At 38.2% G+C, this 21,960-nt stretch overlaps 1 protein-coding gene across 1 annotated transcript in view; it reads left to right on the forward strand.

Annotated features, from left to right (window-relative positions):
• The window catches only part of LOC148960162 (uncharacterized), a 32,770-nt gene that overhangs the window by 1,434 nt on the left and 9,376 nt on the right, over positions 1-21,960 (forward strand). The window contains exon 3 of the mRNA XM_089108817.1: positions 43-2,182. Within this exon, the coding sequence (XP_088964943.1) occupies positions 43-1,155 (1,113 nt within the window). The 3' untranslated portion in view covers positions 1,156-2,182. The remainder of the gene's footprint in view (positions 1-42; positions 2,183-21,960) is intronic.

Raw genomic sequence — 21,960 nt, forward strand, 5'->3', positions numbered from 1 at the left:
GTTGTTTTCTTTTGCTGATTGCATTCACTTTTCTTTTAACAGAGAGAGTACGAAAAGGAGAGAAGGAGAAAAAATACAAATACGGACAGAAAAAAAAACTATTACTGGGGACAAGCAATGGAACTATTAAAGAAAATGAAATATGAATTGGAAACATTTTGTGGCACGAGAATAGATAAGGCAAGATTGTATCATGATTTCTTAATTCTTTTAATGTTTGCCACTGTTAATCCGGCAAGAAACACTGACATGATAAGACTTAAAATAGTGCAAGAGAAGGATGAAGAGCGAGATAGAAATAACAACTATCTTATATTCAAAGAAGATGGCACAGTGGAATTGGAAATAAACATTTTTAAAACCTCTTCGACTTATGGGTGCAATCGGATCTCGGTTTCGAGCGTCGATTATTTAGAGCGCTATTTGCGAACATTTATAGATAAAGAAAGGAGGATACTCCTTAAAGATAAGAAACACGACTTTCTTTTCATGCGTAAAAGTGGAGAGCCATTTGAAAGTTCCGAATCATTTACAGTTTATCTCTCCAAGTCATTCTCACAACATTCGGATGATCAATTGCATGTAACTACAGGAACCCTTCGTAAAAGTTTAGTTAACTGGGTTCTGTCTGAGGAAAAGGACAAAAACATAGAAGCAGCTATCGCAAGACTTATGTCACACAGTCAGAGAACTCAGAGACTAAGATACTATACCATGGAAACTGAGAACAAAATTAAAAAGGGTGTAAGACACTTGGCAGATAATACAGCTAACTGTTTAGGGATTCGTCGAAAATTGTCCTGTTGGAACTACCCCATTAGAGATCAAATTGTTGCTCTAATTACAAATGATTCGACTTTGGCTGTTCCAAACATTTTAGTAGGTAAGGTAATCGATGTGAACTACGACGAGAAAACTGTATTAATGGCCGAGATGGAAGAGACTGACGAAAGCTACACGTATAAAATGAAAATTGGCATCACCTTCAAAGAAAGTATAGAGGCTGTAGTTCACCCCATTGATTGTGTATATGATGCGGACAGTAACACTTATCATCTCCGAACACGTAAGCATGAAATATACGAGGCAGTCATGGAAGGGATGCGACAACAAATGGATGAAAGTTCATCGGAATCAGACAATGACTTTATTTAAATTTTGTAACATCATTACACATTATACTATTATTTGCGAACATTTGTGACACCTTCATAGATTAATTAGAGGTTGTAGTTCTCTCCATTGATTGTGTTACGATTTATTCCTTTTGAAGTATCAACGCTATAAAGATATTTTTTTCATGTAGCTACATAACAAAAAGTTTTCTTTAAGTTTTCAAAGTAGAAAAAGTGTCTACCAAAGAACAACTTTTCATTTTTGTTTCTTTACGTGTCTTCTAAATACATGCATTGATATATACAGGCCCCTTAAATTATGTGTTTTAAAGCCCTTCAAAACCAATTGCTAGCGCTAATTTAAGTTTAAAATGATGTATGAAAGTTATTTCACATTGATACTAACTCCCTGATGGCCCCTAGGTTAGGGGTATTTCCCAATACCAAAGTTAAAGATACCCACAATCAAAAGCAGAACAGAACATTTAATGAATTGAAGTGAATTGAATTGGTCATAACCCACCTAGGGAATGACCAAACTTTAGATGCAATTTACACCAAAACCATATAGAATTTCCAAGACCTCTGGTACTATGCTAGAGATGAAGTATATTTACCCATTGTATCAAAAGCTGGTAATCTTAAAAGCTAATTTACTATTTTTCCATATTTTTCGAACATTCCTTACTTCACTACTATAGAGGGGTTTTAGCGGCGCGTCCTGGTGAAACAATAGGGCCTCGGTTAAATGTATTAAGGAAGGGGTGATACTTTTCAAAATAAGTGAAAAAATCATTAAATGTTTCTGGTGTAGAAAATTACGCTGAGTTGATTGACACTCTAGATAAAGGGTCTTAAATGCACCGTTTTCGAAATAATTGGGGTTGAAGTGGGGCAAAACAATAGGGAAAACAATAGGCCAAACTAAGGAAAAATGACCACTAGCATCAAATAGAGGCTGCACCATGCTCAATATAAACAAAATGGCGCTTCAATTCCGCGCGCTAAGTTGCTTCGGAGAGTGTAAAATGGATAGGAATGATACTACTCAGATTACTTTGGTTTAGGTGAGACTCCTTTTAAGCTACATCTTGACATGATTTAAAAGGGTTCATCATTTTGTCCCGAATTGATTTCACCATTTGACATTTCTAACAGTCTTTATGTTGGGCCTAGGCCTTTATGTTGAGTTGCTTACATTGCCATGGTACAAGCTTTGAGATCTTTATCATGCTGAGACTTTTAACAAATATGAACTCTCTTTAACACAAATATGTTACAGTTTGCCCCCGAAACAGTAAATAGTCTAGCGATTTGCTTTGTTGTGATTATCTTCTATGGTTTAGTTGATTTGGTGATATTTTAACATTCAGTTGTGTTATGGCACGAAAATAAGGAACTTGTGTGGATAAGGTTCTCTGTGCACCAGGACGGGGTGCAAGGTTCTATAGAATAGGATAATGGACTCTCTGTAACAGTTTGCCCCCGAAACAGTAAATAGTCTAGCGATTTGCTTTGTTGTGATTATCTTCTATGGTTTAGTTGATTTGGTGATATTTTAACATTCAGTTGTGTTATGGCACGAAAATAAGGAACTTGTGTGGATAAGGTTCTCTGTGCACCAGGACGGGGTGCAAGGTTCTATAGAATAGGATAATGGACTCTCTGTAACAGTTTGCCCCCGAAACAGTAAATAGTCTAGCGATTTGCTTTGTTGTGATTATCTTCTATGGTTTAGTTGATTTGGTGATATTTTAACATTCAGTTGTGTTATGGCACGAAAATAAGGAACTTGTGTGGATAAGGTTCTCTGTGCACCAGGACGGGGTGCAAGGTTCTATAGAATAGGATAATGGACTCTCTGTAACAGTTTGCCCCCGAAACAGTAAATAGTCTAGCGATTTGCTTTGTTGTGATTATCTTCTATGGTTTAGTTGATTTGGTGATATTTTAACATTCAGTTGTGTTATGGCACGAAAATAAGGAACTTGTGTGGATAAGGTTCTCTGTGCACCAGGACGGGGTGCAAGGTTCTATAGAATAGGATAATGGACTCTCTGTAACAGTTTGCCCCCGAAACAGTAAATAGTCTAGCGATTTGCTTTGTTGTGATTATCTTCTATGGTTTAGTTGATTTGGTGATATTTTAACATTCAGTTGTGTTATGGCACGAAAATAAGGAACTTGTGTGGATAAGGTTCTCTGTGCACCAGGACGGGGTGCAAGGTTCTATAGAATAAGATAATGAATTCTCTGTAACAGTTTGCCCCCGAAACAGTAAATAGTCTAGCGATTTGCTTTGTTGTGATTATCTTCTATGGTTTAATTGATTTGGTGATATTTTAACATTCAGTTGTGTTATGGCACGAAAATAAGGAACTTGTGTGGATAAGGTTCTCTGTGCACCAGGGCGGGGTGCAAGGTTCTATAGAATAAGATAATGGACTCTCTGTAACAGTTTGCCCCCGAAACAGTAAATAGTCTAGCGATTTGCTTTGTTGTGATTATCTTCTATGGTTTAGTTGATTTGGTGATATTTTAACATTCAGTTGTGTTATGGCACGAAAATAAGGAACTTGTGTGGATAAGGTTCTCTGTGCACCAGGACGGGGTGCAAGGTTCTATAGAATAAGATAATGAATTCTCTGTAACAGTTTGCCCCCGAAACAGTAAATAGTCTAGCGATTTGCTTTGTTGTGATTATCTTCTATGGTTTAGTTGATTTGGTGATATTTTAACATTCAGTTGTGTTATGGCACGAAAATAAGGAACTTGTGTGGATAAGGTTCTCTGTGCACCAGGACGGGGTGCAAAGTTCTATAGAATAAAATAATGAATTCTCTGTAACAGTTTGCCCCCGAAACAGTAAATAGTCTAGCGATTTGCTTTGTTGTGATTATCTTCTATGGTTTAGTTGATTTGGTGATATTTTAACATTCAGTTGTGTTATGGCACGAAAATAAGGAACTTGTGTGGATAAGGCTCTCTGTGCACCAGGACGGGGTGCAAGGTTCTATAGAATAGGATAATGGACTCTCTGTAACAGTTTGCCCCCGGAACAGTAAATAGTCTAGCGATTTGCTTTGTTGTGATTATCTTCTATGGTTTAGTTGATTTGGTGATATTTTAACATTCAGTTGTGTTATGGCACGAAAATAAGGAACTTGTGTGGATAAGGTTCTCTGTGCACCAGGACGGGGTGCAAGGTTCTATAGAATAAGATAATGAATTCTCTGTAACAGTTTGCCCCCGAAACAGTAAATAGTCTAGCGATTTGCTTTGTTGTGATTATCTTCTATGGTTTAGTTGATTTGGTGATATTTTAACATTCAGTTGTGTTATGGCACGAAAATAAGGAACTTGTGTGGATAAGGTTCTCTGTGCACCAGGACGGGGTGCAAGGTTCTATAGAATAAGATAATGAATTCTCTGTAACAGTTTGCCCCCGAAACAGTAAATAGTCTAGCGATTTGCTTTGTTGTGATTATCTTCTATGGTTTAGTTGATTTGGTGATATTTTAACATTCAGTTGTGTTATGGCACGAAAATAAGGAACTTGTGTGGATAAGGTTCTCTGTGCACCAGGACGGGGTGCAAGGTTCTATAGAATAGGATAATGGACTCTCTGTAACAGTTTGCCCCCGAAACAGTAAATAGTCTAGCGATTTGCTTTGTTGTGATTATCTTCTATGGTTTAGTTGATTTGGTGATATTTTAACATTCAGTTGTGTTATGGCACGAAAATAAGGAACTTGTGTGGATAAGGTTCTCTGTGCACCAGGACGGGGTGCAAGGTTCTATAGAATAGGATAATGGACTCTCTGTAACAGTTTGCCCCCGAAACAGTAAATAGTCTAGCGATTTGCTTTGTTGTGATTATCTTCTATGGTTTAGTTGATTTGGTGATATTTTAACATTCAGTTGTGTTATGGCACGAAAATAAGGAACTTGTGTGGATAAGGTTCTCTGTGCACCAGGACGGGGTGCAAGGTTCTATAGAATAAGATAATGGACTCTCTGTAACAGTTTGCCCCCGAAACAGTAAATAGTCTAGCGATTTGCTTTGTTGTGATTATCTTCTATGGTTTAGTTGATTTGGTGATATTTTAACATTCAGTTGTGTTATGGCACGAAAATAAGGAACTTGTGTGGATAAGGTTCTCTGTGCACCAGGACGGGGTGCAAGGTTCTATAGAATAGGATAATGGACTCTCTGTAACAGTTTGCCCCCGAAACAGTAAATAGTCTAGCGATTTGCTTTGTTGTGATTATCTTCTATGGTTTAGTTGATTTGGTGATATTTTAACATTCAGTTGTGTTATGGCACGAAAATAAGGAACTTGTGTGGATAAGGTTCTCTGTGCACCAGGACGGGGTGCAAGGTTCTATAGAATAGGATAATGGACTCTCTGTAACAGTTTGCCCCCGAAACAGTAAATAGTCTAGCGATTTGCTTTGTTTTGATTATCTTCTATGGTTTAGTTGATTTGGTGATATTTTAACATTCAGTTGTGTTATGGCACGAAAATAAGGAACTTGTGTGGATAAGGTTCTCTGTGCACCAGGACGGGGTGCAAGGTTCTATAGAATAAGATAATGAATTCTCTGTAACAGTTTGCCCCCGAAACAGTAAATAGTCTAGCGATTTGCTTTGTTGTGATTATCTTCTATGGTTAAGTTGATTTGGTGATATTTTAACATTCAGTTGTGTTATGGCACGAAAATAAGGAACTTGTGTGGATAAGGTTCTCTGTGCACCAGGACGGGGTGCAAAGTTCTATAGAATAAAATAATGAATTCTCTGTAACAGTTTGCCCCCGAAACAGTAAATAGTCTAGCGATTTGCTTTGTTGTGATTATCTTCTATGGTTTAGTTGATTTGGTGATATTTTAACATTCAGTTGTGTTATGGCACGAAAATAAGGAACTTGTGTGGATAAGGCTCTCTGTGCACCAGGACGGGGTGCAAGGTTCTATAGAATAGGATAATGGACTCTCTGTAACAGTTTGCCCCCGGAACAGTAAATAGTCTAGCGATTTGCTTTGTTGTGATTATCTTCTATGGTTTAGTTGATTTGGTGATATTTTAACATTCAGTTGTGTTATGGCACGAAAATAAGGAACTTGTGTGGATAAGGTTCTCTGTGCACCAGGACGGGGTGCAAGGTTCTATAGAATAAGATAATGAATTCTCTGTAACAGTTTGCCCCCGAAACAGTAAATAGTCTAGCGATTTGCTTTGTTGTGATTATCTTCTATGGTTTAGTTGATTTGGTGATATTTTAACATTCAGTTGTGTTATGGCACGAAAATAAGGAACTTGTGTGGATAAGGTTCTCTGTGCACCAGGACGGGGTGCAAGGTTCTATAGAATAAGATAATGAATTCTCTGTAACAGTTTGCCCCCGAAACAGTAAATAGTCTAGCGATTTGCTTTGTTGTGATTATCTTCTATGGTTTAGTTGATTTGGTGATATTTTAACATTCAGTTGTGTTATGGCACGAAAATAAGGAACTTGTGTGGATAAGGTTCTCTGTGCACCAGGACGGGGTGCAAGGTTCTATAGAATAGGATAATGGACTCTCTGTAACAGTTTGCCCCCGAAACAGTAAATAGTCTAGCGATTTGCTTTGTTGTGATTATCTTCTATGGTTTAGTTGATTTGGTGATATTTTAACATTCAGTTGTGTTATGGCACGAAAATAAGGAACTTGTGTGGATAAGGTTCTCTGTGCACCAGGACGGGGTGCAAGGTTCTATAGAATAGGATAATGGACTCTCTGTAACAGTTTGCCCCCGAAACAGTAAATAGTCTAGCGATTTGCTTTGTTGTGATTATCTTCTATGGTTTAGTTGATTTGGTGATATTTTAACATTCAGTTGTGTTATGGCACGAAAATAAGGAACTTGTGTGGATAAGGTTCTCTGTGCACCAGGACGGGGTGCAAGGTTCTATAGAATAGGATAATGGACTCTCTGTAACAGTTTGCCCCCGAAACAGTAAATAGTCTAGCGATTTGCTTTGTTGTGATTATCTTCTATGGTTTAGTTGATTTGGTGATATTTTAACATTCAGTTGTGTTATGGCACGAAAATAAGGAACTTGTGTGGATAAGGTTCTCTGTGCACCAGGACGGGGTGCAAGGTTCTATAGAATAGGATAATGGACTCTCTGTAACAGTTTGCCCCCGAAACAGTAAATAGTCTAGCGATTTGCTTTGTTGTGATTATCTTCTATGGTTTAGTTGATTTGGTGATATTTTAACATTCAGTTGTGTTATGGCACGAAAATAAGGAACTTGTGTGGATAAGGTTCTCTGTGCACCAGGACGGGGTGCAAGGTTCTATAGAATAAGATAATGAATTCTCTGTAACAGTTTGCCCCCGAAACAGTAAATAGTCTAGCGATTTGCTTTGTTGTGATTATCTTCTATGGTTTAATTGATTTGGTGATATTTTAACATTCAGTTGTGTTATGGCACGAAAATAAGGAACTTGTGTGGATAAGGTTCTCTGTGCACCAGGGCGGGGTGCAAGGTTCTATAGAATAAGATAATGGACTCTCTGTAACAGTTTGCCCCCGAAACAGTAAATAGTCTAGCGATTTGCTTTGTTGTGATTATCTTCTATGGTTTAGTTGATTTGGTGATATTTTAACATTCAGTTGTGTTATGGCACGAAAATAAGGAACTTGTGTGGATAAGGTTCTCTGTGCACCAGGACGGGGTGCAAGGTTCTATAGAATAAGATAATGAATTCTCTGTAACAGTTTGCCCCCGAAACAGTAAATAGTCTAGCGATTTGCTTTGTTGTGATTATCTTCTATGGTTTAGTTGATTTGGTGATATTTTAACATTCAGTTGTGTTATGGCACGAAAATAAGGAACTTGTGTGGATAAGGTTCTCTGTGCACCAGGACGGGGTGCAAAGTTCTATAGAATAAAATAATGAATTCTCTGTAACAGTTTGCCCCCGAAACAGTAAATAGTCTAGCGATTTGCTTTGTTGTGATTATCTTCTATGGTTTAGTTGATTTGGTGATATTTTAACATTCAGTTGTGTTATGGCACGAAAATAAGGAACTTGTGTGGATAAGGCTCTCTGTGCACCAGGACGGGGTGCAAGGTTCTATAGAATAGGATAATGGACTCTCTGTAACAGTTTGCCCCCGGAACAGTAAATAGTCTAGCGATTTGCTTTGTTGTGATTATCTTCTATGGTTTAGTTGATTTGGTGATATTTTAACATTCAGTTGTGTTATGGCACGAAAATAAGGAACTTGTGTGGATAAGGTTCTCTGTGCACCAGGACGGGGTGCAAGGTTCTATAGAATAAGATAATGAATTCTCTGTAACAGTTTGCCCCCGAAACAGTAAATAGTCTAGCGATTTGCTTTGTTGTGATTATCTTCTATGGTTTAGTTGATTTGGTGATATTTTAACATTCAGTTGTGTTATGGCACGAAAATAAGGAACTTGTGTGGATAAGGTTCTCTGTGCACCAGGACGGGGTGCAAGGTTCTATAGAATAAGATAATGAATTCTCTGTAACAGTTTGCCCCCGAAACAGTAAATAGTCTAGCGATTTGCTTTGTTGTGATTATCTTCTATGGTTTAGTTGATTTGGTGATATTTTAACATTCAGTTGTGTTATGGCACGAAAATAAGGAACTTGTGTGGATAAGGTTCTCTGTGCACCAGGACGGGGTGCAAGGTTCTATAGAATAGGATAATGGACTCTCTGTAACAGTTTGCCCCCGAAACAGTAAATAGTCTAGCGATTTGCTTTGTTGTGATTATCTTCTATGGTTTAGTTGATTTGGTGATATTTTAACATTCAGTTGTGTTATGGCACGAAAATAAGGAACTTGTGTGGATAAGGTTCTCTGTGCACCAGGACGGGGTGCAAGGTTCTATAGAATAGGATAATGGACTCTCTGTAACAGTTTGCCCCCGAAACAGTAAATAGTCTAGCGATTTGCTTTGTTGTGATTATCTTCTATGGTTTAGTTGATTTGGTGATATTTTAACATTCAGTTGTGTTATGGCACGAAAATAAGGAACTTGTGTGGATAAGGTTCTCTGTGCACCAGGACGGGGTGCAAGGTTCTATAGAATAAGATAATGGACTCTCTGTAACAGTTTGCCCCCGAAACAGTAAATAGTCTAGCGATTTGCTTTGTTGTGATTATCTTCTATGGTTTAGTTGATTTGGTGATATTTTAACATTCAGTTGTGTTATGGCACGAAAATAAGGAACTTGTGTGGATAAGGTTCTCTGTGCACCAGGACGGGGTGCAAGGTTCTATAGAATAGGATAATGGACTCTCTGTAACAGTTTGCCCCCGAAACAGTAAATAGTCTAGCGATTTGCTTTGTTGTGATTATCTTCTATGGTTTAGTTGATTTGGTGATATTTTAACATTCAGTTGTGTTATGGCACGAAAATAAGGAACTTGTGTGGATAAGGTTCTCTGTGCACCAGGACGGGGTGCAAGGTTCTATAGAATAGGATAATGGACTCTCTGTAACAGTTTGCCCCCGAAACAGTAAATAGTCTAGCGATTTGCTTTGTTTTGATTATCTTCTATGGTTTAGTTGATTTGGTGATATTTTAACATTCAGTTGTGTTATGGCACGAAAATAAGGAACTTGTGTGGATAAGGTTCTCTGTGCACCAGGACGGGGTGCAAGGTTCTATAGAATAAGATAATGAATTCTCTGTAACAGTTTGCCCCCGAAACAGTAAATAGTCTAGCGATTTGCTTTGTTGTGATTATCTTCTATGGTTTAGTTGATTTGGTGATATTTTAACATTCAGTTGTGTTATGGCACGAAAATAAGGAACTTGTGTGGATAAGGTTCTCTGTGCACCAGGACGGGGTGCAAAGTTCTATAGAATAAAATAATGAATTCTCTGTAACAGTTTGCCCCCGAAACAGTAAATAGTCTAGCGATTTGCTTTGTTGTGATTATCTTCTATGGTTTAGTTGATTTGGTGATATTTTAACATTCAGTTGTGTTATGGCACGAAAATAAGGAACTTGTGTGGATAAGGCTCTCTGTGCACCAGGACGGGGTGCAAGGTTCTATAGAATAGGATAATGGACTCTCTGTAACAGTTTGCCCCCGGAACAGTAAATAGTCTAGCGATTTGCTTTGTTGTGATTATCTTCTATGGTTTAGTTGATTTGGTGATATTTTAACATTCAGTTGTGTTATGGCACGAAAATAAGGAACTTGTGTGGATAAGGTTCTCTGTGCACCAGGACGGGGTGCAAGGTTCTATAGAATAAGATAATGAATTCTCTGTAACAGTTTGCCCCCGAAACAGTAAATAGTCTAGCGATTTGCTTTGTTGTGATTATCTTCTATGGTTTAGTTGATTTGGTGATATTTTAACATTCAGTTGTGTTATGGCACGAAAATAAGGAACTTGTGTGGATAAGGTTCTCTGTGCACCAGGACGGGGTGCAAGGTTCTATAGAATAAGATAATGAATTCTCTGTAACAGTTTGCCCCCGAAACAGTAAATAGTCTAGCGATTTGCTTTGTTGTGATTATCTTCTATGGTTTAGTTGATTTGGTGATATTTTAACATTCAGTTGTGTTATGGCACGAAAATAAGGAACTTGTGTGGATAAGGTTCTCTGTGCACCAGGACGGGGTGCAAGGTTCTATAGAATAGGATAATGGACTCTCTGTAACAGTTTGCCCCCGAAACAGTAAATAGTCTAGCGATTTGCTTTGTTGTGATTATCTTCTATGGTTTAGTTGATTTGGTGATATTTTAACATTCAGTTGTGTTATGGCACGAAAATAAGGAACTTGTGTGGATAAGGTTCTCTGTGCACCAGGACGGGGTGCAAGGTTCTATAGAATAGGATAATGGACTCTCTGTAACAGTTTGCCCCCGAAACAGTAAATAGTCTAGCGATTTGCTTTGTTGTGATTATCTTCTATGGTTTAGTTGATTTGGTGATATTTTAACATTCAGTTGTGTTATGGCACGAAAATAAGGAACTTGTGTGGATAAGGTTCTCTGTGCACCAGGACGGGGTGCAAGGTTCTATAGAATAGGATAATGGACTCTCTGTAACAGTTTGCCCCCGAAACAGTAAATAGTCTAGCGATTTGCTTTGTTGTGATTATCTTCTATGGTTTAGTTGATTTGGTGATATTTTAACATTCAGTTGTGTTATGGCACGAAAATAAGGAACTTGTGTGGATAAGGTTCTCTGTGCACCAGGACGGGGTGCAAGGTTCTATAGAATAAGATAATGGACTCTCTGTAACAGTTTGCCCCCGAAACAGTAAATAGTCTAGCGATTTGCTTTGTTGTGATTATCTTCTATGGTTTAGTTGATTTGGTGATATTTTAACATTCAGTTGTGTTATGGCACGAAAATAAGGAACTTGTGTGGATAAGGTTCTCTGTGCACCAGGACGGGGTGCAAGGTTCTATAGAATAGGATAATGGACTCTCTGTAACAGTTTGCCCCCGAAACAGTAAATAGTCTAGCGATTTGCTTTGTTGTGATTATCTTCTATGGTTTAGTTGATTTGGTGATATTTTAACATTCAGTTGTGTTATGGCACGAAAATAAGGAACTTGTGTGGATAAGGTTCTCTGTGCACCAGGACGGGGTGCAAGGTTCTATAGAATAGGATAATGGACTCTCTGTAACAGTTTGCCCCCGAAACAGTAAATAGTCTAGCGATTTGCTTTGTTGTGATTATCTTCTATGGTTTAGTTGATTTGGTGATATTTTAACATTCAGTTGTGTTATGGCACGAAAATAAGGAACTTGTGTGGATAAGGTTCTCTGTGCACCAGGACGGGGTGCAAGGTTCTATAGAATAAGATAATGAATTCTCTGTAACAGTTTGCCCCCGAAACAGTAAATAGTCTAGCGATTTGCTTTGTTGTGATTATCTTCTATGGTTTAGTTGATTTGGTGATATTTTAACATTCAGTTGTGTTATGGCACGAAAATAAGGAACTTGTGTGGATAAGGTTCTCTGTGCACCAGGACGGGGTGCAAAGTTCTATAGAATAAAATAATGAATTCTCTGTAACAGTTTGCCCCCGAAACAGTAAATAGTCTAGCGATTTGCTTTGTTGTGATTATCTTCTATGGTTTAGTTGATTTGGTGATATTTTAACATTCAGTTGTGTTATGGCACGAAAATAAGGAACTTGTGTGGATAAGGCTCTCTGTGCACCAGGACGGGGTGCAAGGTTCTATAGAATAGGATAATGGACTCTCTGTAACAGTTTGCCCCCGGAACAGTAAATAGTCTAGCGATTTGCTTTGTTGTGATTATCTTCTATGGTTTAGTTGATTTGGTGATATTTTAACATTCAGTTGTGTTATGGCACGAAAATAAGGAACTTGTGTGGATAAGGTTCTCTGTGCACCAGGACGGGGTGCAAGGTTCTATAGAATAAGATAATGAATTCTCTGTAACAGTTTGCCCCCGAAACAGTAAATAGTCTAGCGATTTGCTTTGTTGTGATTATCTTCTATGGTTTAGTTGATTTGGTGATATTTTAACATTCAGTTGTGTTATGGCACGAAAATAAGGAACTTGTGTGGATAAGGTTCTCTGTGCACCAGGACGGGGTGCAAGGTTCTATAGAATAAGATAATGAATTCTCTGTAACAGTTTGCCCCCGAAACAGTAAATAGTCTAGCGATTTGCTTTGTTGTGATTATCTTCTATGGTTTAGTTGATTTGGTGATATTTTAACATTCAGTTGTGTTATGGCACGAAAATAAGGAACTTGTGTGGATAAGGTTCTCTGTGCACCAGGACGGGGTGCAAGGTTCTATAGAATAGGATAATGGACTCTCTGTAACAGTTTGCCCCCGAAACAGTAAATAGTCTAGCGATTTGCTTTGTTGTGATTATCTTCTATGGTTTAGTTGATTTGGTGATATTTTAACATTCAGTTGTGTTATGGCACGAAAATAAGGAACTTGTGTGGATAAGGTTCTCTGTGCACCAGGACGGGGTGCAAGGTTCTATAGAATAGGATAATGGACTCTCTGTAACAGTTTGCCCCCGAAACAGTAAATAGTCTAGCGATTTGCTTTGTTGTGATTATCTTCTATGGTTTAGTTGATTTGGTGATATTTTAACATTCAGTTGTGTTATGGCACGAAAATAAGGAACTTGTGTGGATAAGGTTCTCTGTGCACCAGGACGGGGTGCAAGGTTCTATAGAATAAGATAATGAATTCTCTGTAACAGTTTGCCCCCGAAACAGTAAATAGTCTAGCGATTTGCTTTGTTGTGATTATCTTCTATGGTTTAGTTGATTTGGTGATATTTTAACATTCAGTTGTGTTATGGCACGAAAATAAGGAACTTGTGTGGATAAGGTTCTCTGTGCACCAGGACGGGGTGCAAGGTTCTATAGAATAAGATAATGAATTCTCTGTAACAGTTTGCCCCCGAAACAGTAAATAGTCTAGCGATTTGCTTTGTTGTGATTATCTTCTATGGTTTAGTTGATTTGGTGATATTTTAACATTCAGTTGTGTTATGGCACGAAAATAAGGAACTTGTGTGGATAAGGTTCTCTGTGCACCAGGACGGGGTGCAAGGTTCTATAGAATAGGATAATGGACTCTCTGTAACAGTTTGCCCCCGAAACAGTAAATAGTCTAGCGATTTGCTTTGTTGTGATTATCTTCTATGGTTTAGTTGATTTGGTGATATTTTAACATTCAGTTGTGTTATGGCACGAAAATAAGGAACTTGTGTGGATAAGGTTCTCTGTGCAACAGGACGGAGTGCAAGGTTCTATAGAATAGGATAATGGACTCTCTGTAACAGTTTGCCCCCGAAACAGTAAATAGTCTAGCGATTTGCTTTGTTGTGATTATCTTCTATGGTTTAGTTGATTTGGTGATATTTTAACATTCAGTTGTGTTATGGCACGAAAATAAGGAACTTGTGTGGATAAGGTTCTCTGTGCACCAGGACGGGGTGCAAGGTTCTATAGAATAAGATAATGAATTCTCTGTAACAGTTTGCCCCCGAAACAGTAAATAGTCTAGCGATTTGCTTTGTTGTGATTATCTTCTATGGTTTAGTTGATTTGGTGATATTTTAACATTCAGTTGTGTTATGGCACGAAAATAAGGAACTTGTGTGGATAAGGTTCTCTGTGCACCAGGACGGGGTGCAAAGTTCTATAGAATAAAATAATGAATTCTCTGTAACAGTTTGCCCCCGAAACAGTAAATAGTCTAGCGATTTGCTTTGTTGTGATTATCTTCTATGGTTTAGTTGATTTGGTGATATTTTAACATTCAGTTGTGTTATGGCACGAAAATAAGGAACTTGTGTGGATAAGGCTCTCTGTGCACCAGGACGGGGTGCAAGGTTCTATAGAATAGGATAATGGACTCTCTGTAACAGTTTGCCCCCGGAACAGTAAATAGTCTAGCGATTTGCTTTGTTGTGATTATCTTCTATGGTTTAGTTGATTTGGTGATATTTTAACATTCAGTTGTGTTATGGCACGAAAATAAGGAACTTGTGTGGATAAGGTTCTCTGTGCACCAGGACGGGGTGCAAGGTTCTATAGAATAAGATAATGAATTCTCTGTAACAGTTTGCCCCCGAAACAGTAAATAGTCTAGCGATTTGCTTTGTTGTGATTATCTTCTATGGTTTAGTTGATTTGGTGATATTTTAACATTCAGTTGTGTTATGGCACGAAAATAAGGAACTTGTGTGGATAAGGTTCTCTGTGCACCAGGACGGGGTGCAAGGTTCTATAGAATAGGATAATGGACTCTCTGTAACAGTTTGCCCCCGAAACAGTAAATAGTCTAGCGATTTGCTTTGTTGTGATTATCTTCTATGGTTTAGTTGATTTGGTGATATTTTAACATTCAGTTGTGTTATGGCACGAAAATAAGGAACTTGTGTGGATAAGGTTCTCTGTGCACCAGGACGGGGTGCAAGGTTCTATAGAATAGGATAATGGACTCTCTGTAACAGTTTGCCCCCGAAACAGTAAATAGTCTAGCGATTTGCTTTGTTTTGATTATCTTCTATGGTTTAGTTGATTTGGTGATATTTTAACATTCAGTTGTGTTATGGCACGAAAATAAGGAACTTGTGTGGATAAGGTTCTCTGTGCACCAGGACGGGGTGCAAGGTTCTATAGAATAAGATAATGAATTCTCTGTAACAGTTTGCCCCCGAAACAGTAAATAGTCTAGCGATTTGCTTTGTTGTGATTATCTTCTATGGTTTAGTTGATTTGGTGATATTTTAACATTCAGTTGTGTTATGGCACGAAAATAAGGAACTTGTGTGGATAAGGTTCTCTGTGCACCAGGACGGGGTGCAAAGTTCTATAGAATAAAATAATGAATTCTCTGTAACAGTTTGCCCCCGAAACAGTAAATAGTCTAGCGATTTGCTTTGTTGTGATTATCTTCTATGGTTTAGTTGATTTGGTGATATTTTAACATTCAGTTGTGTTATGGCACGAAAATAAGGAACTTGTGTGGATAAGGCTCTCTGTGCACCAGGACGGGGTGCAAGGTTCTATAGAATAGGATAATGGACTCTCTGTAACAGTTTGCCCCCGGAACAGTAAATAGTCTAGCGATTTGCTTTGTTGTGATTATCTTCTATGGTTTAGTTGATTTGGTGATATTTTAACATTCAGTTGTGTTATGGCACGAAAATAAGGAACTTGTGTGGATAAGGTTCTCTGTGCACCAGGACGGGGTGCAAGGTTCTATAGAATAAGATAATGAATTCTCTGTAACAGTTTGCCCCCGAAACAGTAAATAGTCTAGCGATTTGCTTTGTTGTGATTATCTTCTATGGTTTAGTTGATTTGGTGATATTTTAACATTCAGTTGTGTTATGGCACGAAAATAAGGAACTTGTGTGGATAAGGTTCTCTGTGCACCAGGACGGGGTGCAAGGTTCTATAGAATAAGATAATGAATTCTCTGTAACAGTTTGCCCCCGAAACAGTAAATAGTCTAGCGATTTGCTTTGTTGTGATTATCTTCTATGGTTTAGTTGATTTGGTGATATTTTAACATTCAGTTGTGTTATGGCACGAAAATAAGGAACTTGTGTGGATAAGGTTCTCTGTGCACCAGGACGGGGTGCAAGGTTCTATAGAATAGGATAATGGACTCTCTGTAACAGTTTGCCCCCGAAACAGTAAATAGTCTAGCGATTTGCTTTGTTGTGATTATCTTCTATGGTTTAGTTGATTTGGTGATATTTTAACATTCAGTTGTGTTATGGCACGAAAATAAGGAACTTGTGTGGATAAGGTTCTCTGTGCACCAGGACGGGGTGCAAGGTTCTATAGAATAGGATAATGGACTCTCTGTAACAGTTTGCCCCCGAAACAGTAAATAGTCTAGCGATTTGCTTTGTTGTGATTATCTTCTATGGTTTAGTTGATTTGGTGATATTTTAACATTCAGTTGTGTTATGGCACGAAAATAAGGAACTTGTGTGGATAAGGTTCTCTGTGCACCAGGACGGGGTGCAAGGTTCTATAGAATAGGATAATGGACTCTCTGTAACAGTTTGCCCCCGAAACAGTAAATAGTCTAGCGATTTGCTTTGTTGTGATTATCTTCTATGGTTTAGTTGATTTGGTGATATTTTAACATTCAGTTGTGTTATGGCACGAAAATAAGGAACTTGTGTGGATAAGGTTCTCTGTGCACCAGGACGGGGTGCAAGGTTCTATAGAATAGGATAATGGACTCTCTGTAACAGTTTGCCCCCGAAACAGTAAATAGTCTAGCGATTTGCTTTGTTGTGATTATCTTCTATGGTTTAGTTGATTTGGTGATATTTTAACATTCAGTTGTGTTATGGCACGAAAATAAGGAACTTGTGTGGATAAGGTTCTCTGTGCACCAGGACGGGGTGCAAAGTTCTATAGAATAAAATAATGAATTCTCTGTAACAGTTTGCCCCCGAAACAGTAAATAGTCTAGCGATTTGCTTTGTTGTGATTATCTTCTATGGTTTAGTTGATTTGGTGATATTTTAACATTCAGTTGTGTTATGGCACGAAAATAAGGAACTTGTGTGGATAAGGTTCTCTGTGCACCAGGACGGGGTGCAAGGTTCTATAGAATAGGATAATGGACTCTCTGTAACAGTTTGCCCCCGAAACAGTAAATAGTCTAGCGATTTGCTTTGTTGTGATTATCTTCTATGGTTTAGTTGATTTGGTGATATTTTAACATTCAGTTGTGTTATGGCACGAAAATAAGGAACTTGTGTGGATAAGGTTCTCTGTGCACCAGGACGGGGTGCAAGGTTCTATAGAATAAGATAATGAATTCTCTGTAACAGTTTGCCCCCGAAACAGTAAATAGTCTAGCGATTTGCTTTGTTGTGATTATCTTCTATGGTTTAGTTGATTTGGTGATATTTTAACATTCAGTTGTGTTATGGCACGAAAATAAGGAACTTGTGTGGATAAGGTTCTCTGTGCACCAGGACGGGGTGCAAGGTTCTATAGAATAGGATAATGGACTCTCTGTAACAGTTTGCCCCCGAAACAGTAAATAGTCTAGCGATTTGCTTTGTTGTGATTATCTTCTATGGTTTAGTTGATTTGGTGATATTTTAACATTCAGTTGTGTTATGGCACGAAAATAAGGAACTTGTGTGGATAAGGTTCTCTGTGCACCAGGACGGGGTGCAAGGTTCTATAGAATAGGATAATGGACTCTCTGTAACAGTTTGCCCCCGAAACAGTAAATAGTCTAGCGATTTGCTTTGTTGTGATTATCTTCTATGGTTTAGTTGATTTGGTGATATTTTAACATTCAGTTGTGTTATGGCACGAAAATAAGGAACTTGTGTGGATAAGGTTCTCTGTGCAACAGGACGGAGTGCAAGGTTCTATAGAATAGGATAATGGACTCTCTGTAACAGTTTGCCCCCGAAACAGTAAATAGTCTAGCGATTTGCTTTGTTGTGATTATCTTCTATGGTTTAGTTGATTTGGTGATATTTTAACATTCAGTTGTGTTATGGCACGAAAATAAGGAACTTGTGTGGATAAGGTTCTCTGTGCACCAGGACGGGGTGCAAGGTTCTATAGAATAAGATAATGAATTCTCTGTAACAGTTTGCCCCCGAAACAGTAAATAGTCTAGCGATTTGCTTTGTTGTGATTATCTTCTATGGTTTAGTTGATTTGGTGATATTTTAACATTCAGTTGTGTTATGGCACGAAAATAAGGAACTTGTGTGGATAAGGTTCTCTGTGCACCAGGACGGGGTGCAAAGTTCTATAGAATAAAATAATGAATTCTCTGTAACAGTTTGCCCCCGAAACAGTAAATAGTCTAGCGATTTGCTTTGTTGTGATTATCTTCTATGGTTTAGTTGATTTGGTGATATTTTAACATTCAGTTGTGTTATGGCACGAAAATAAGGAACTTGTGTGGATAAGGCTCTCTGTGCACCAGGACGGGGTGCAAGGTTCTATAGAATAGGATAATGGACTCTCTGTAACAGTTTGCCCCCGGAACAGTAAATAGTCTAGCGATTTGCTTTGTTGTGATTATCTTCTATGGTTTAGTTGATTTGGTGATATTTTAACATTCAGTTGTGTTATGGCACGAAAATAAGGAACTTGTGTGGATAAGGTTCTCTGTGCACCAGGACGGGGTGCAAGGTTCTATAGAATAAGATAATGAATTCTCTGTAACAGTTTGCCCCCGAAACAGTAAATAGTCTAGCGATTTGCTTTGTTGTGATTATCTTCTATGGTTTAGTTGATTTGGTGATATTTTAACATTCAGTTGTGTTATGGCACGAAAATAAGGAACTTGTGTGGATAAGGTTCTCTGTGCACCAGGACGGGGTGCAAGGTTCTATAGAATAAGATAATGAATTCTCTGTAACAGTTTGCCCCCGAAACAGTAAATAGTCTAGCGATTTGCTTTGTTGTGATTATCTTCTATGGTTTAGTTGATTTGGTGATATTTTAACATTCAGTTGTGTTATGGCACGAAAATAAGGAACTTGTGTGGATAAGGTTCTCTGTGCACCAGGACGGGGTGCAAGGTTCTATAGAATAGGATAATGGACTCTCTGTAACAGTTTGCCCCCGAAACAGTAAATAGTCTAGCGATTTGCTTTGTTGTGATTATCTTCTATGGTTTAGTTGATTTGGTGATATTTTAACATTCAGTTGTGTTATGGCACGAAAATAAGGAACTTGTGTGGATAAGGTTCTCTGTGCACCAGGACGGGGTGCAAGGTTCTATAGAATAGGATAATGGACTCTCTGTAACAGTTTGCCCCCGAAACAGTAAATAGTCTAGCGATTTGCTTTGTTGTGATTATCTTCTATGGTTTAGTTGATTTGGTGATATTTTAACATTCAGTTGTGTTATGGCACGAAAATAAGGAACTTGTGTGGATAAGGTTCTCTGTGCACCAGGACGGGGTGCAAGGTTCTATAGAATAAGATAATGGACTCTCTGTAACAGTTTGCCCCCGAAACAGTAAATAGTCTAGCGATTTGCTTTGTTGTGATTATCTTCTATGGTTTAGTTGATTTGGTGATATTTTAACATTCAGTTGTGTTATGGCACGAAAATAAGGAACTTGTGTGGATAAGGTTCTCTGTGCACCAGGACGGGGTGCAAGGTTCTATAGAATAGGATAATGGACTCTCTGTAACAGTTTGCCCCCGAAACAGTAAATAGTCTAGCGATTTGCTTTGTTGTGATTATCTTCTATGGTTTAGTTGATTTGGTGATATTTTAACATTCAGTTGTGTTATGGCACGAAAATAAGGAACTTGTGTGGATAAGGTTCTCTGTGCACCAGGACGGGGTGCAAGGTTCTATAGAATAGGATAATGGACTCTCTGTAACAGTTTGCCCCCGAAACAGTAAATAGTCTAGCGATTTGCTTTGTTTTGATTATCTTCTATGGTTTAGTTGATTTGGTGATATTTTAACATTCAGTTGTGTTATGGCACGAAAATAAGGAACTTGTGTGGATAAGGTTCTCTGTGCACCAGGACGGGGTGCAAGGTTCTATAGAATAAGATAATGAATTCTCTGTAACAGTTTGCCCCCGAAACAGTAAATAGTCTAGCGATTTGCTTTGTTGTGATTATCTTCTATGGTTTAGTTGATTTGGTGATATTTTAACATTCAGTTGTGTTATGGCACGAAAATAAGGAACTTGTGTGGATAAGGTTCTCTGTGCACCAGGACGGGGTGCAAAGTTCTATAGAATAAAATAATGAATTCTCTGTAACAGTTTGCCCCCGAAACAGTAAATAGTCTAGCGATTTGCTTTGTTGTGATTATCTTCTATGGTTTAGTTGATTTGGTGATATTTTAACATTCAGTTGTGTTATGGCACGAAAATAAGGAACTTGTGTGGATAAGGCTCTCTGTGCACCAGGACGGGGTGCAAGGTTCTATAGAATAGGATAATGGACTCTCTGTAACAGTTTGCCCCCGGAACAGTAAATAGTCTAGCGATTTGCTTTGTTGTGATTATCTTCTATGGTTTAGTTGATTTGGTGATATTTTAACATTCAGTTGTGTTATGGCACGAAAATAAGGAACTTGTGTGGATAAGGTTCTCTGTGCACCAGGACGGGGTGCAAGGTTCTATAGAATAAGATAATGAATTCTCTGTAACAGTTTGCCCCCGAAACAGTAAATAGTCTAGCGATTTGCTTTGTTGTGATTATCTTCTATGGTTTAGTTGATTTGGTGATATTTTAACATTCAGTTGTGTTATGGCACGAAAATAAGGAACTTGTGTGGATAAGGTTCTCTGTGCACCAGGACGGGGTGCAAGGTTCTATAGAATAAGATAATGAATTCTCTGTAACAGTTTGCCCCCGAAACAGTAAATAGTCTAGCGATTTGCTTTGTTGTGATTATCTTCTATGGTTTAGTTGATTTGGTGATATTTTAACATTCAGTTGTGTTATGGCACGAAAATAAGGAACTTGTGTGGATAAGGTTCTCTGTGCACCAGGACGGGGTGCAAGGTTCTATAGAATAGGATAATGGACTCTCTGTAACAGTTTGCCCCCGAAACAGTAAATAGTCTAGCGATTTGCTTTGTTGTGATTATCTTCTATGGTTTAGTTGATTTGGTGATATTTTAACATTCAGTTGTGTTATGGCACGAAAATAAGGAACTTGTGTGGATAAGGTTCTCTGTGCACCAGGACGGGGTGCAAGGTTCTATAGAATAGGATAATGGACTCTCTGTAACAGTTTGCCCCCGAAACAGTAAATAGTCTAGCGATTTGCTTTGTTGTGATTATCTTCTATGGTTTAGTTGATTTGGTGATATTTTAACATTCAGTTGTGTTATGGCACGAAAATAAGGAACTTGTGTGGATAAGGTTCTCTGTGCACCAGGACGGGGTGCAAGGTTCTATAGAATAGGATAATGGACTCTCTGTAACAGTTTGCCCCCGAAACAGTAAATAGTCTAGCGATTTGCTTTGTTGTGATTATCTTCTATGGTTTAGTTGATTTGGTGATATTTTAACATTCAGTTGTGTTATGGCACGAAAATAAGGAACTTGTGTGGATAAGGTTCTCTGTGCACCAGGACGGGGTGCAAGGTTCTATAGAATAAGATAATGGACTCTCTGTAACAGTTTGCCCCCGAAACAGTAAATAGTCTAGCGATTTGCTTTGTTGTGATTATCTTCTATGGTTTAGTTGATTTGGTGATATTTTAACATTCAGTTGTGTTATGGCACGAAAATAAGGAACTTGTGTGGATAAGGTTCTCTGTGCACCAGGACGGGGTGCAA

Source organism: Rhopilema esculentum, chromosome 6 (assembly GCF_057945365.1).
Source record: "Rhopilema esculentum isolate cy_ngs chromosome 6, ASM5794536v1, whole genome shotgun sequence".
NCBI classification, from domain to species: Eukaryota; Metazoa; Cnidaria; class Scyphozoa; order Rhizostomeae; family Rhizostomatidae; genus Rhopilema; species Rhopilema esculentum.